Consider the following 13,304-nt stretch of genomic DNA (forward strand, 5'->3'; position numbering starts at 1 on the left):
ACTGGAGTGAGTAGCCATTCCCTCCTCCAGGGGACCTAGGCTCTTATTTTTAAAGCACATCTCTCAAATGAGAGGATGTTCGATGTCATATTGACTCATTTAACCAGCCAGGCATATTGATGGCACGCAATACATTTTCTTCTCAACATATAATATTCAACCAATCCCTCTGTAAGAATTTTAGGACTCCCTTTATAGGTTATGGTAAAATTAATATGCTCTATACACTGATATCCAGACTATATCCCAACATTATCCATTCTCCAGAAATGCTCAAAATTTAAATGTCTAAGATTTTAAGATTAAAACAAAATTTTTTTAATAAAAAACAATTGTCATAGAAATCTTTCAGAGCCTTAAATGACTAAAGAACATTGATTCCCCAGTTGGAATTAACACATGCAAAGGGCTTAATTTTAAGTTTAGTTCAAAGCAGTGCCTAGATTTGGGAAGGGCTTATCAGAATTACGGCAAGCACAACAGAATATAACAATTTCACAAGTGGTGACTGTTTTCTTAAGATTTCTGGAACTTACTGTCCCGACTGACCTTCATATGAGAACATTTTGGTGATATTTCAACATATCTGGTTCTGGCTGCAAAATGTGGAAAAAGCATCATCACCTGACACTTAGTCAAATATTTCTTTAAATAAAAGGCTTAGTTTGCATTTGGTTGTCAGAAGTATGGAGAATGTGAGACTGGTTTTTCCAAACACGATTGCTCATTCCTACAGGAAATGACCTTGTTCTTGAAGGCTGCTGCTAATTTATGGTGAGACACTAGGTCCCTGGCCAATACCACATGGACATCCAATCAATTTATCCAGGGACAAATCCACTCAAGAGAATCGTTTAGAAGAGGGAGAAAGCATGGGGGTTATTTGTTGTTGGAGTACAGTTGTAGAAAATCTACTGGTAAGCACTTTGGGAGTATTGCAGGTAGTATCAGAATCACTACAAACACTCACACAAAATCCTGGTGAGTTTTAAACAAAAAGCAAAAAAGGACATTTCATTTCACTGTGTAGTATGTGAGAAATATCCAAGATTATAGATGAAGACTCATCAAGTACTCTCAAAGTGTAAGACGTGACCAAGAAGAAGGAAAAAAACAACATTGCAAACAACTTACGCAATTCTTCTGGCAAATTGCTTGTTTTCAGAGTTCCTCTGGCTGGAGGGTGACTCGGGGGTCTAGGGACAGCAGCTGGCGAAGGAGCCTGGGGATCCTGTGGCCTCAACTCGGCAGGACACTCCAAGGACCCCTCAGGAGCTCCACCTCGATTAGGTGGCGGGTTATACAGCTGGTCCCTGGAAAGGAATACATTCACAGTAAATATTCATGTTGCATAAAGGCAAACCTAGAGGGACAGAAAGCTTTTAATGACTGTGGGTAATACCAGTGAGCTATCTTTCTTCTGCCTCCATTTGTTTTCTGAGCCAGAAGGACAAAGGTCTGGGTTTTTTTTTTTTTTCCGCAGAGTTTTTGTCAATAAGCAGTTCAGCCAGCTGGCACTTGTAAAGGCCTGTGCTTGGGGTCAAAGAGGGAAGCAGGATTTGATTTCTGAATTTAAGGACTGTATAATGGGGAAGATAATTCTTATGTTCAGGTCAGACAAGACCACCAACAAAACCAAGTAATATAATGGGTGACATAGAAGGTTTGATGTTTAGGCATTAAAGACAGAACTTTAAGTTCGTAATAGATAACATTTGGGCTCCCTTGGTGGCTCAAACAGTAAAGAATTTGCTTGCAATGCAGGAGGTACGGGTTCACTCTCTGGGTCCGGAAGATCCCCTGGAGAAGGGAATGGCTACCCACTCCAATAATCTTGCCTGGAGAATTCCATGGACAGAGGAGCCTGGTGGGCTACAGTCCATGGGGTCGTAAAGAGTCACAACTAACACAGCAACAACAGATAACATTTACTTATGTATTAAAAGATAGAAAAGACCATGTAGGTTTAAAAGTATCTATGTTGTGGGGTCTCTTTGCTGGCCCAGTGATTAAGACTCCTTGCTTCCACTCTAGGGGGCGAAGATTTGATCCCTGGTCCAGGAGCCAAAATTCCACATGCTGCATGGCACAGCCAAAAAAAAAAAAAAAAAAGTATCCATGCTGCTAATATTTCACAAATGAAAATCCAATTTTGAAGACCTACTAAAGACATTTCTACCATAATATCATATGGCGTCTTTATTATCATTTTGGTCACCAGTATTCCTTTGAACAGTCTGCTGAGAAGAACGGTCAGATGCACTCGTGTGAGATTTGGAAGGTAGAAGGGCATGCAGGCCATGCTTCTGCCACTTGTGTGGTTTCTGTTGGTAAGTGCTGTCGCGGGGTGCTGAGGAGGCCTCCCAGTGTTCCATTACAGCTTCACAGTGTCAAGGGAAGCCATGGGCATCAGTATTTTGCCAGAGCAGATCTTGTAGGCAGGGAATGTTTCCAATAGCTGCAGTGGCAGCGTCCTGATTCTGGATGGTGCTGGCAGCCTGGCCTAGAATGAAGAGCCCTGTGGTGGCTTTCTGGCCCTCTGCCTCTCTGACCAGGCCAAAGGAAGCAAGCCCTCTGGTCCCCTGTTCTGTGATGTTGTCCTGGGACCATTCCTGGAAGCCCAACCTAAAACCTCCAACCTCCAATTTCATAAGCACCCAATTCCTTATATTAAATCCCTTCTGTTTACAATAGCTAGCATTGTTTCTGTTTTCTGTAACTGAATTCTAACTGCTGGGGGGACTAAAACTGTGTCTATAATATTTTATTTCTTCAAAAAAATATGAAGTAAATGTGACATTGTTAACATTTTTTAAAAATCTAGGTAGCAGGAACAGGAATGTTACTTGTTATGTGTTTGCAATTGTTTTATATTATAAATTTTAAAAAAGTTTTGAATGTAATATCTATGTGTATATGCCTAGTTTTAGTGGGTTATTGTTTATGCTTTCATATTTTTATCCAAAAGAGTAATCAAAAAATTCTGAAAGTCCTATGTAACAAGATTTAAAATTATACAAAATCTCAACTATGCTATTAATATATTTCTTATTGTGGTGTTTGAGGAAGTTATTTTTATTTTATATTAATATAGTAAAAAATTTCTACACAATATGCTTTCATCTAATGGTAATCCAATTCCATATTTTTTTTGCATTAAGTGCCTTTGTACCCAAAGTTACTTAGTTGTTTACAAAAGATGATTGCTCATTTGACAAAGCTTCCCAGGTGGTGCTAGTGGTAAAGAACGTGCCTGCCAAAGCAGGAGACCTAAGAGACACGGGTTGATTCCTAGGTTGGGAAGAGCATGGTAACATGCTCTTCTTTGGAGAAGGGCATGGTAACCCACTCCAGTATTATTTCCTGGAGAATCCCATGGACAGAGGAGCCTGGAGGGCTTTAGTCCATAGGGTCACAAAGAGTCAGACACGACTGAAGCGACTTCATGCATGCATGCTCATTTGACAAAGAAATCTTAAGGCCTTGATACTATTAAAAAAAACCTTTCATATAAAAACAATATCATGGAGAGTAATGACAGAGTAATCTTTCTGTATCAAGGTTCTCCTTCCAAAGACCAGTAAGAAGGGAATTAATCTCATTACCTAAACTTACTTTTCATTATCTTAAAATGATAAATCCTCAGAGACCATAGCAGGCATTAATTGATGTTACAAAAGCAATTGCTCTGTACTATTTACAATAAATAAATCCCAAATCATTTCAAAATAAAAGCTTATTTTAAAAATTACTATTGCCTCTCCTATTCAACACTACACATAGAGATGCTTAAATTTTGTTTTCTGAGAATTTTAGATTGCTTTCTACAAGAGTGCCGATCTGACTATAAAATCATTACATATTTCCATTACTTAAATTCCATGCAATTTTGTCTGTAAAAAAAAAAATAAGGCATCGGTCTGCAAAGGAAATCTGAGGGTTGTTGGCTTTTGAGTGAAGAGGAAAAGCACCTTATTTGCCATTGTAAATAGAGTAGGCTTTTTTTCAATACACTTTTTGAGCTGATTACCTATTTCTCCATTTCTGAAAAAAAAATTGCTTCAATAAGAGGTTCATATCTCATTCCATTCTCAAAATGGAATATAGATTTACTTTGAGTGATAGATAAAAGTTGTGCTTGAGCAAGAGCAAACGTTTTATCTACTCTCTTTCCAATTTTGTCATAAATTAGGAAGCTCCATTTACATGAGGTTTCCCTGTATATTTTAGATCTATAAATGAAGAGAAAAAAAAACACAAAAACTTGAGAAGTCAAAAAAGAACAATGAAGAGAAATGTGATTAAAAGATTAGACAATAAAAGTCAAGAAAAGCCAAAATGATTTTACTGGAAGAAATATTGGGAAGACCTAATAATGGTGTTAAACATGAGTGAATGCTTTTATTACAAAATAACAGTTGTTTTAAATTTCTATTGAGAACCAATTGAATTTAAAATTTCAAAGTAAGAAATAGACTTAAACAGGTGTAGAGACTAGGTATACAAAAAAGAACTGTAGCCTTGGAAGTCAGTCATAGTGAAAATGAAAACCTATTTCTTGTCCATAAGGCCAAGAGATCTGGAAGTAAAAGCAGGTGTGACTTAGCATCTTAAGAGCCTTTCCTTCAAGGGCATTTTGACTAGTCATCAGTGGCTTCATGTGTCTGGTGAACAGATCCTTATCACACAGCTTCCGTTTCCTCCTGACCTGAAAAGTCTATGTGGAGTGTTCAACTGTGTGACTTGGTCACCAGCCTGCGTGGCAAAGGAATAGAGTTCTGATACATATTGATTGCATTGGCGTCAATCTTCTTCGTATTAAAACTGTCTGAAATTTGGCCCCATCAGTTGTACTTACTGATACCTGGGGAGACCTGGGGGAGAGTAGTTTCTCTGTGGAGGCCTCTCTTCTTGGTCCCAGGGGCTGGGAAAACTCAGGATGACCTTCTGCACAGGGTGCAGGCCTCTCGCATGGGCTCCAGGTGGGGCCTGCCCAGGTAGAGCTGGCTGGATCACTTGCTGGTAGGCCGCTCGAGGGTAGTCATGGCCATCTATAGGTGAAGACAGCAAAGAAAACAGGGAAGACTGACTGTGGCTCCTTTGCATGAAAGGAGAGGTAAGCTTAGTGCAAATTTTTGTTTTTATACCAACTGAGGGTTCCATATATCATTTACCACCTCCGAGATGTTTGCCACATTTCTGCACTATTATTTACTTGATAGTTTTCATTAAACTGAGTCATTGTCTTTATTGTTTTCCTAAACAAGAACATCTGTGAAATCATGAGTTTAATGTTTTAAATTGGGAACACAGAGCTCCACATAGGCCCCTGTTTAAATAAGATGCTTAAAATAATCCAAACTGAGCTGATTCCAGCCCCACAGATGATAAAGACCAGGATTTGGAGGGCATCTTTGAGAATGGGAAGGTAGGACCACAGAGAACACTTTGGTCTAGGATGAGCTATATCACCAGGTTTTGCTGTTATAGCCTTCCTGGGTCAGGTCACATACATTTCAAGGGGTCCAGATCACCACTATTCCTACCATAATTCCCCAAGTTTTAAAACCCAAGGCTAGGAGAAATTATCCTCATGATAGCTACAGAATCACTACTTGCTCATTTCCTTCCCTGGACATTCCCCCACCCCCCACCCCCACACACACACCAGTCCCTCTTTGCTGCTGTTCAGTTGTTAAGTTGTGTCTGACTCTTTGTGACCTCATGGACTGTAGCATGCCAGGCTTCTCTGTCCTCTACTATCTCCCAGAGTTTGTTCAGATTCATGCCCATTGAGTTGGTGGTGATATCTAACCATCTCATTCTCTGCCGCCCCCTTCTCCTTTCTCCTTCAATCTTTCCCAGCATCAGAGTCTTTTCCAATGAGTCAGCTCTTCGCATCAGGTGGCCAAAGTATTGGAACTTCAACTTCAGTATCAGTGCTTCCAATGAATATTCAGGATTGATTTCCTTTAGGATTGACTGGTTTGATCTCCTTGCTGTCCAGTTCAGTTCAGTTGCTCAATCATGTCCGACTCTTTGTGATCCCATGAACTGCAGCATGCCAGGCCACCCTGCCAATCACCAACTCCCAAAGTTTACCCAAACTTATGTCCATTGAGTTGGTGATGCCATCTAACCATCTCATCCTCTGTCGTCCCCTTCTCCTCCTGCCTTCTATCTTTCCCAACATCAGGGTCTTTTCAAATGAATCAGCTCTTCGCATCAGGTGGCCAAAGTATTGGAGTTTCAGCTTCAACATCAGTCCTGCCAGTGAATACCCAGGACTGATTTCCCTTAGGATGGACTGGTTTGATCTCCTTGCAGTCCAAGAGACTCTCAAGAGTCTTCTCCAACACCATAGTTCAAAAGCATCAATTCTTCTGTGCTCAGCCCTCTTTATAGTCCAACTCTCACATCCATACATGACTACTGGAAAAACCATAGCCTTGACTAGACAGACCTTTGTTGGCAAAGTAATGTCTCTGCTTTTTAATATGCTATCTAGGTTGGTCATAACTTTCCTTCCAAGGAGTAAAGCACCTTTTAATTTCATGGCTGCAATCACCATCTGCAGTGATTTTGGAGCCCCCCAAAATAAAGTCAGCCACTGTTTCCCCATCTATTTCCCATGAAGTGATGGGACTGGATGCCATGATCTTAGCTTTCTGAAAGTTGAGCTTTAAGCCAACTTTTTCACTCCTCTTTCACTTTCATCAAGAGGTTCTTTATTTCTTCACTTTCTGCCATAAGGGTGGTGTCATCTGCATATCTGAGGTTTTTTATATTCCTCCCAGCAATCTTGATTCCAGCTTGTGCTTCACCCAGCCCAGCATTTCTCATGATGTACTCTGCATATAAGGGACCCTCAAGAGTCTCCTCCAGCACCACAGATTGAAAGCATCAATTCTTCGGCACTCAGCCTTCTTTGTGGTCCAACTCTCACATTGGTATAGGACTTCTGGAAAAAACCATAGCTTTGACTAGATGGACCTTGGTTAGCAAAGTGATGTTTCTGCTTTTTAATGTGCTGTCTAGGTTTGTCATAACTTTCCTTCCAAGGAGCAGTGTCTTTTAAATTCATGACTATAGTGACCAACTTCAATGATTTTGGAGCCCAAGGGAAAAAAAATATGTCACTGCTTCCACTTTTCCCCCTTCTATTTGCCACAAAGTTATGGGGATAGATGCCATGATCCTTGTTTTTTGAGTGTTGAGTTTAAAGTCAGCTTTTTCAGTCCCTCTTAGGAAGAAGTAAATGAATGAAAACTTGGCTCTTTTCCCTGGGAAGTAGCCAAGCAGTTGGCAACATCTCACAACTGTCTCAGCCCTCTCTTGCTAAAGGCCATGTGCACTTGGGGCCAGGCAGTTAGAAGAGGGCAGGTCTTAGAGCAAAGCCAGCCCTCATATTAACTTATATGAATTTCTTACCTGGGAGAAAGTTAGCCCCAGCCAGGCCCAGGAGTTACAGAGTCCCAAAGGATTAAAGGCAACCAGCCTGAGCCGGTGAGAGAAGAGAAGTGAGGGCCAGAGGAGGGATGCAAGGAACCCAGGAAGGGTGGGAGAGGAAGGTTCTGAGGGAACTGTCCAGATCCAACGGGGATCGAGTGTGGGAAGTCTGAGAGGCTGGGATGCACATTGGGGTGAGCTCAGCCTGTAGAAGGACTGGAGAGAGGCACGTAAAACCCCGCAAAAAGAGCCATGTGGATCGCCCCCCGAGCATGTCCTGGGGATCCAAGCATTGCCACCTCTGCCCAAGTAAGAACTTGGATGATCAAGCAGGCACAGCTAGTTGGGCAAGAAGGAACCTTGATCTTCAAAAGATCTTTACTGGTCTTTATTCTTCTTCTGATTATAAAAGTAGTAACCAATTTGCCTGTTGTGTAGGTAGGATACTTGCAGGGAAGTAGGGTGAAACAAAACTTGCAAGGAAGCAAGAAATAACAGAAAAAGCAAGTCGGCAGCACCAGGATGTGGAGGGTGAGAATGTGGTTAAGATTTTTATTCTTGGTTTGCTAAGTAGTCAAGAACCAGCTAGAGGAATATGGCCTGAAGTACAGAAGACCAATAATATGTGTGTTCATTAGTGTGGCCACTAGCGGGTCCCCACTATGTGCGCTCAGGAAACTTGACTGAGTGACTCTGCAAATGTGCCCCAGCCAGTCTTTCTGAACCCAGGTCAGATTCCCTGGGTTCGGTCTATTGTCTGCTTTGACCCATGACACCAGGTCATGCTTCCTCTGGCAAAACTGACCACATCCCTCTGAACACAGCTTGTCTTGTGACCCTGACTGTGACCCTTGCCCTGCTGTTGGTTAGGCCTGGTCATGATATCTGGGGCTTAAGGAAGGGGAAGGGGCTAAAAGGATCTGCCTGGGCCTACCCCCTGGCTGACAAAGACCAGGGCTTGGATGGCATCGCTAAGAATGGGGAGACAGAACCACAGAGACCCCTATGATCTAGAACAATATAAAACAAGGTTTTGTTCTTATGGCCATCCTGGGTCAGGTCAGATAAGTTCCAAGGGGTCCACCTCACCAGCTGGAGTTTCGGGACTATAGGACTGGTCTCTCCTGCTGCTCTTTTCCTCAGTTGTTGTTGTTCACTCACTAAGTCTTGTGTGACTCTTTGAGACCCCATGGACTATGGCCCTTCAGGCTCCTCTGTCCACAGGACTCCTCAGACAAGAATACTGCAGTGGGTTGCCATTCTCTTCTTCAGGGGATCTTCCTGACCCAGGGATTGAACCCATGTCTCCTGCATTGGCAGGCAGATTCTTTACCACTGAGCCACCACGAAGGGCCCTTCCCCAGTTAGAACAGGGCAAAAAGTGCCATTGCCATCAGGTCATTAGGCAAGGGCTAGCCATGTTTTTAGGTGAGTCTTGTATGGATAGATCCTTTACAAAGCTAGCTATAGATAGAGCCCTCCAGAGATTTCCTATTGCATTTAAAATCCACCTTGCATGAATGGGGTCCCTGCCATTCTTGATTTTATCTCCTACTACACTCTCAAAAGTTCAGCAAGCCCCAGCTACCCGGGCTGTCTTTGTTCATCTTGAACGCCAAGCTAGTCCCCACCTCTGGAAGCCTGAGTCTGCCATCCTCTCCGCTCAGAGTGTTTTGTCCTGTAGCTTTACAGATCAACTTCTTGACATTCAGGGCTCAGCTCAGATATCATCTGTTCACCAGTTACTTATCCCATCTCACCACTGTACTTTCTTCCTAGCACTCTTCATGTTTGTGTAAGTAAGCATGACTCCTACTTGTCAACTTCTTGCCTGCCTTGCCTACTTCCTACTTGACTCTAAGCTTTGTAAAAGCATGCACTGTGTCTGTTTGCCTCCACATCTCAAAGCACAGTGCCAGTACCTGGGGGATGCTCAATCTATGAATGAAGACTGAAGAGTTACAAAGTCAACTTCACACATACGCACAAGCAAAGCCATGTAGGATGGCACAATCTGCCTGCTAGGTCTTGGGTCTTCTAGGCAATCTATTTCTCATCTGCTATCCATCTGGGGTATTTTTCAGGGTCTCCTTTGGAGGCAGGAAGAAGAAAGAAAAGGTGAGAGAGGAGCAAATTTGCTAGTGGCCTTGAAAGTTTTTAATGCTTAGAGCCATTCTTGCTTCCCATATCTATTAATAAATGGTTAATAAGGTTTTATTTGCTTTAAAAGGACTACCAAGCTCTAATCATAGGGTTTGTTTCTTTTCCAAAAAGTGTATGTTAGTGGTGTTAATCAAAAGCCTTTGAAGCAAGGTCATATGATTTCGAACAGATTATTTCTCGCACAACATGTTTTTGTCTCATAGCAACAAATCATATCATTAAAATCACTAAGGCATGAGGACTAAGTGTTTGATTAGCTGTAACTCTTGTTTCTGAAATGGCCACCTGTGATAAAAACTTACAATGGTTTATGTGAGCAGATGAAAATGATCCACTTCAATTTTAGAATTAGGGTACTGATAAAATAGTTCTCTATGCTGTCTTTTGATTGTTTAAAACAAAGGAATATTGACTATCAGAGGGTCAATCAAAAATAAGATTTCCTTTTTAAGTGGAACTTGACTGGTTCCACTGGAACTTGGCTGGTTGTGTGAAGAAGTTGCGAAATAAAATCTACATTTTCAGGTAAAAGAACGTCTTTCCATTGCTCAAGTTTTGATAGTTTCCTTCTACTATTTTGACCAAGGCTTGCTAGTTTAGTTGGGTATGGTATGTATAATAATGGCTAATATTTACTGAGTACTTGTTACATGCCAAGTACTGTTCTAAGTTCCTTATTCAGGGGAACTGAATTATAGAGTTCAATTTTTTGCTTTCCTGAAGATGAAGTTAAACTGAGTAAAAAAATCCAAATTCCATATCACAGTCCTTGCCTCCTTCATTTCCTAGCATATCATTCTCTCACTGCTCACTCTGTTCTATCTCCACTCACCTGCTTTCAGTACATTAACAATACTAAAGTCCTTGCTTCCTGGACCTTCTCATCCTTCAGCTCAAATGTGTCCTCCTCAAAGAGGCCTCCTCTCACCATGCTATTAATGCTTGCTCTAACACCTGGCTATTTTGTTTATAACATGTACTCTTTGTTATTTTGTTTGCTGATTTCTACTTATCAGTAGACTTATCTCCAGTAGACTATGAACTCCACAAAGACAGGATGTTGTATTCACTACTGTACACCCAGTGCCTAGCATAGAACTGGGCAAATATTTGGCTAAGTTGATGAACAAATGAGCAGGTCTGTTTCTAAATCCCAGTGACCTCCTTTCTTTCCTCTGCCCTCCCATAAGACAAGTAAAGAGATGGCCTTTCAAAGGCTTGAGATCACAAAGCCTCTACTCATAATTAGGGAATCACTTCTTTTTCTAGGAAGTAGGGAACAGATTTCTTTTTATTCATTCAACAAATATTACTGAACTTCTATGGCTAAGCATGCAATGAATAGAGATAAATAGGCTATAGTTCTCCTGAGCTGCTCAAAATAAATCAGGAGAGAAAGAGAAAATCTGTTTGTCTGTGGATGTCTGTTTTGAAACATAAACCCACACTCGTTATTGTATGAGTAGGAGACATGCAAGCCAGCAGCCACCTACACGGTAGACTTAAGAACAGCTCCCCAAAATATCTCCCCCAGAGACTTGTGCTCTATGCCTAAAATTCCATCAAGAGATTGTATTCTGTAGAAGACAGAGACTAGAAGGTGGTGGGGGATGTGATAGACAAGTGATTTGTTAGCAGAGTAACTCCTAGATTCTGACGCAGCGTTCATCATAGAACAAAAATACAAATCTTGCACAATCATGCGTGGGTGCCCAGAACTGTATGTTGCTCGTCAATCTTATGATCCTCTTGGCGTGGGTTACCCATGGTCTTCGTGTTACTGGGCTTTGACCACTTGGAATTTGTAAACCAAATCCTAAACAAGGTTTTCCACTTATCAGTCAAAACATTCAACATTTTTCTTATTAAGAATGATATTAAAAGAATTTATGAGGGAGAAAGTAAAATGTGGTTTTCAAGTTGTCAAAAAAAAAAAAAAATGATGATATAACACAATCAGTTTAGCCAGGAAGACAAGGTGGCCAACATAAACTGTTACAGGAACTCCCCCAGCTGTAAACAGCTGTAGTTCCTGAAAGGGACTGCCTTTCTTTATCATCTCTTCCATCTGCTTTGTTTTTGCCTTACTTTTAACTGTACATGCATTTTAGCACACAAATAATTATGTTTGGGGGTCTATATGAGCAATAGTGGGCATGTGTCCATGGGTTTATTTTATTCAGTCTCTTTGGTATAGAAAGCAAAAATTTTACAGTAAGATAAGAGCACTTTAGATTTAATACATTCTTTTTTTTTTTTTTTTCCAATTTATTTGTGTCAAGGGTTTCATTTGATTGCAGAGCCATGATCTCCATTCTGGTGACCTTCAGAGGAAGGATTTTGAGGCAGGAAGAGGCTGACTTCTCTGGGGGATGATGGGGAAGGAAAGAAATAGACTTTTCCACTTTTTGTTTCACCTGCTTTGATTTTTTTTTTTTTTTTACATGAAAGGAGTGACTAGTAACCATTTGTGCTTTAACTTGCAGGGGCTAAGCTGTGCCATTTGCATGATGAGCATTTCTTTATATTTTCACTAACAGATGAGGAAGTAATGCTCTTCTAAAGCCACGTAGAATCATGTAGCCATGGTTTCCAACTGCAAGAGCATCGCTTAGGTGAACAGCTCTTTTGAAGCGGTTTTGTTGGTAATTAAGTGCAGTGATAGTCCTGACACGAAACTAAGCATTTGTACACCTGCTTTGAATGCTTAAAATCTGTGCCAGCGAGGGGGATCTAGAAGTAGAGGGGTACTTTACAGGGCTGGGCTGCAGGATCTATTTAAATAATAGCAATAATAGTGAAGAGCTGCTAGTTATTGAGAGCTTACTACAAGCTAGCCACTTTCCTGGTGTCTTTAATACATTATCTCATTTAATCCTCATAGCAACCTTCTCGGGAGCCATTGTTATAGGAGGCTTCAGAAATATTCTGAGTTTGCAGTGCTCTGAGGACAAAATATAAGCACTGGTTTTCCCAGACAAAACCAGCCCAACCCTGACCCTCTTCCCTGTAATGAGAGGCCCCTGGAGGCCAGGGCCAAGGCACATGCGGGGTGATTTAGGGTGAGCCCACATGTTCTCATTTCCTTTTACTTTTTTCTTTTTAACTTTTATTTATTTTTTACATTATAAAAGTAACGCCTGTTTGCTATAACAAATTTAACAAAAGTATAGAGAGTTAGAAGAAAAATCTCCCTGTCTCTCCTAATTTCTTATTCCCCTCCCCCTCACGATCACTGTTAATGGTGGTGGCCATCTTCCAGTCTTTTTAATGTTTTTAAACGTATATAGTTTAAAAAATAGCATGTATGGGATCCACATAGCATGCTTCTCCTTTAATCTTTTTTATGTCAGAGTGTAGTAACAGGGGCCTAATAATCTATTGTATAAATAAATCACAACTTATTTACAATAATTTATATCCTTTATAACATAATTTGATAGTTATTTATAATTATTGACAATAATTTCCCCCTTATTGATAGGCATTTTAGATTTTTTATTCTTACTCTAATGCAACAATGCTTTAATAAAAGCCCTTATTCATGTATTTTTACATGCTAATTGAATGTGTCTATAGAATAGATTCTTACAAGTGAGAGGCCGGACCAAATAGGACACGTTTAAAATTTTGATAGTGAAACTGCATCCTGGAAGACTATACCAATTTATACTCCTATCAAGAATAGATGG

At 40.7% G+C, this 13,304-nt stretch overlaps 1 protein-coding gene and 1 long non-coding RNA gene across 4 annotated transcripts in view; one reads left to right on the forward strand and one right to left on the reverse strand.

Annotated features, from left to right (window-relative positions):
- The window catches only part of LOC122422917, a 41,986-nt gene that overhangs the window by 22,174 nt on the left and 6,508 nt on the right, over positions 1-13,304 (forward strand). Inside the window, exon 1 of one of the 2 annotated variants that reach the window (XR_006264012.1) lies at positions 2,091-2,330. The exons of the other annotated variant lie outside the window; for it this stretch is intronic. This is a non-coding gene — a long non-coding RNA (uncharacterized LOC122422917). Of the gene's footprint in view, positions 1-2,090; positions 2,331-13,304 lie in introns of those variants that run through there. 2 annotated transcript variants of the gene reach the window in all.
- The window catches only part of TRAF3IP2 (TRAF3 interacting protein 2), a 43,794-nt gene that overhangs the window by 13,243 nt on the left and 17,247 nt on the right, over positions 1-13,304 (reverse strand). Inside the window, exons 3-4 of one of the 2 annotated variants that reach the window (XM_043439694.1) lie at positions 4,865-5,051; positions 1,135-1,313 (exon numbers count right to left, since the gene is read on the reverse strand). In XM_043439694.1, the coding sequence (XP_043295629.1) occupies positions 1,135-1,313; positions 4,865-5,051 (366 nt within the window). Of the gene's footprint in view, positions 1-1,134; positions 1,314-4,858; positions 5,052-13,304 lie in introns of both variants that reach the window. The other variant, XM_043439693.1, reaches the window with a different exon arrangement.

Source organism: Cervus canadensis, chromosome 20 (genome assembly GCF_019320065.1).
Source record: "Cervus canadensis isolate Bull #8, Minnesota chromosome 20, ASM1932006v1, whole genome shotgun sequence".
Lineage (NCBI taxonomy): Eukaryota > Metazoa > Chordata > Mammalia > Artiodactyla > Cervidae > Cervus > Cervus canadensis.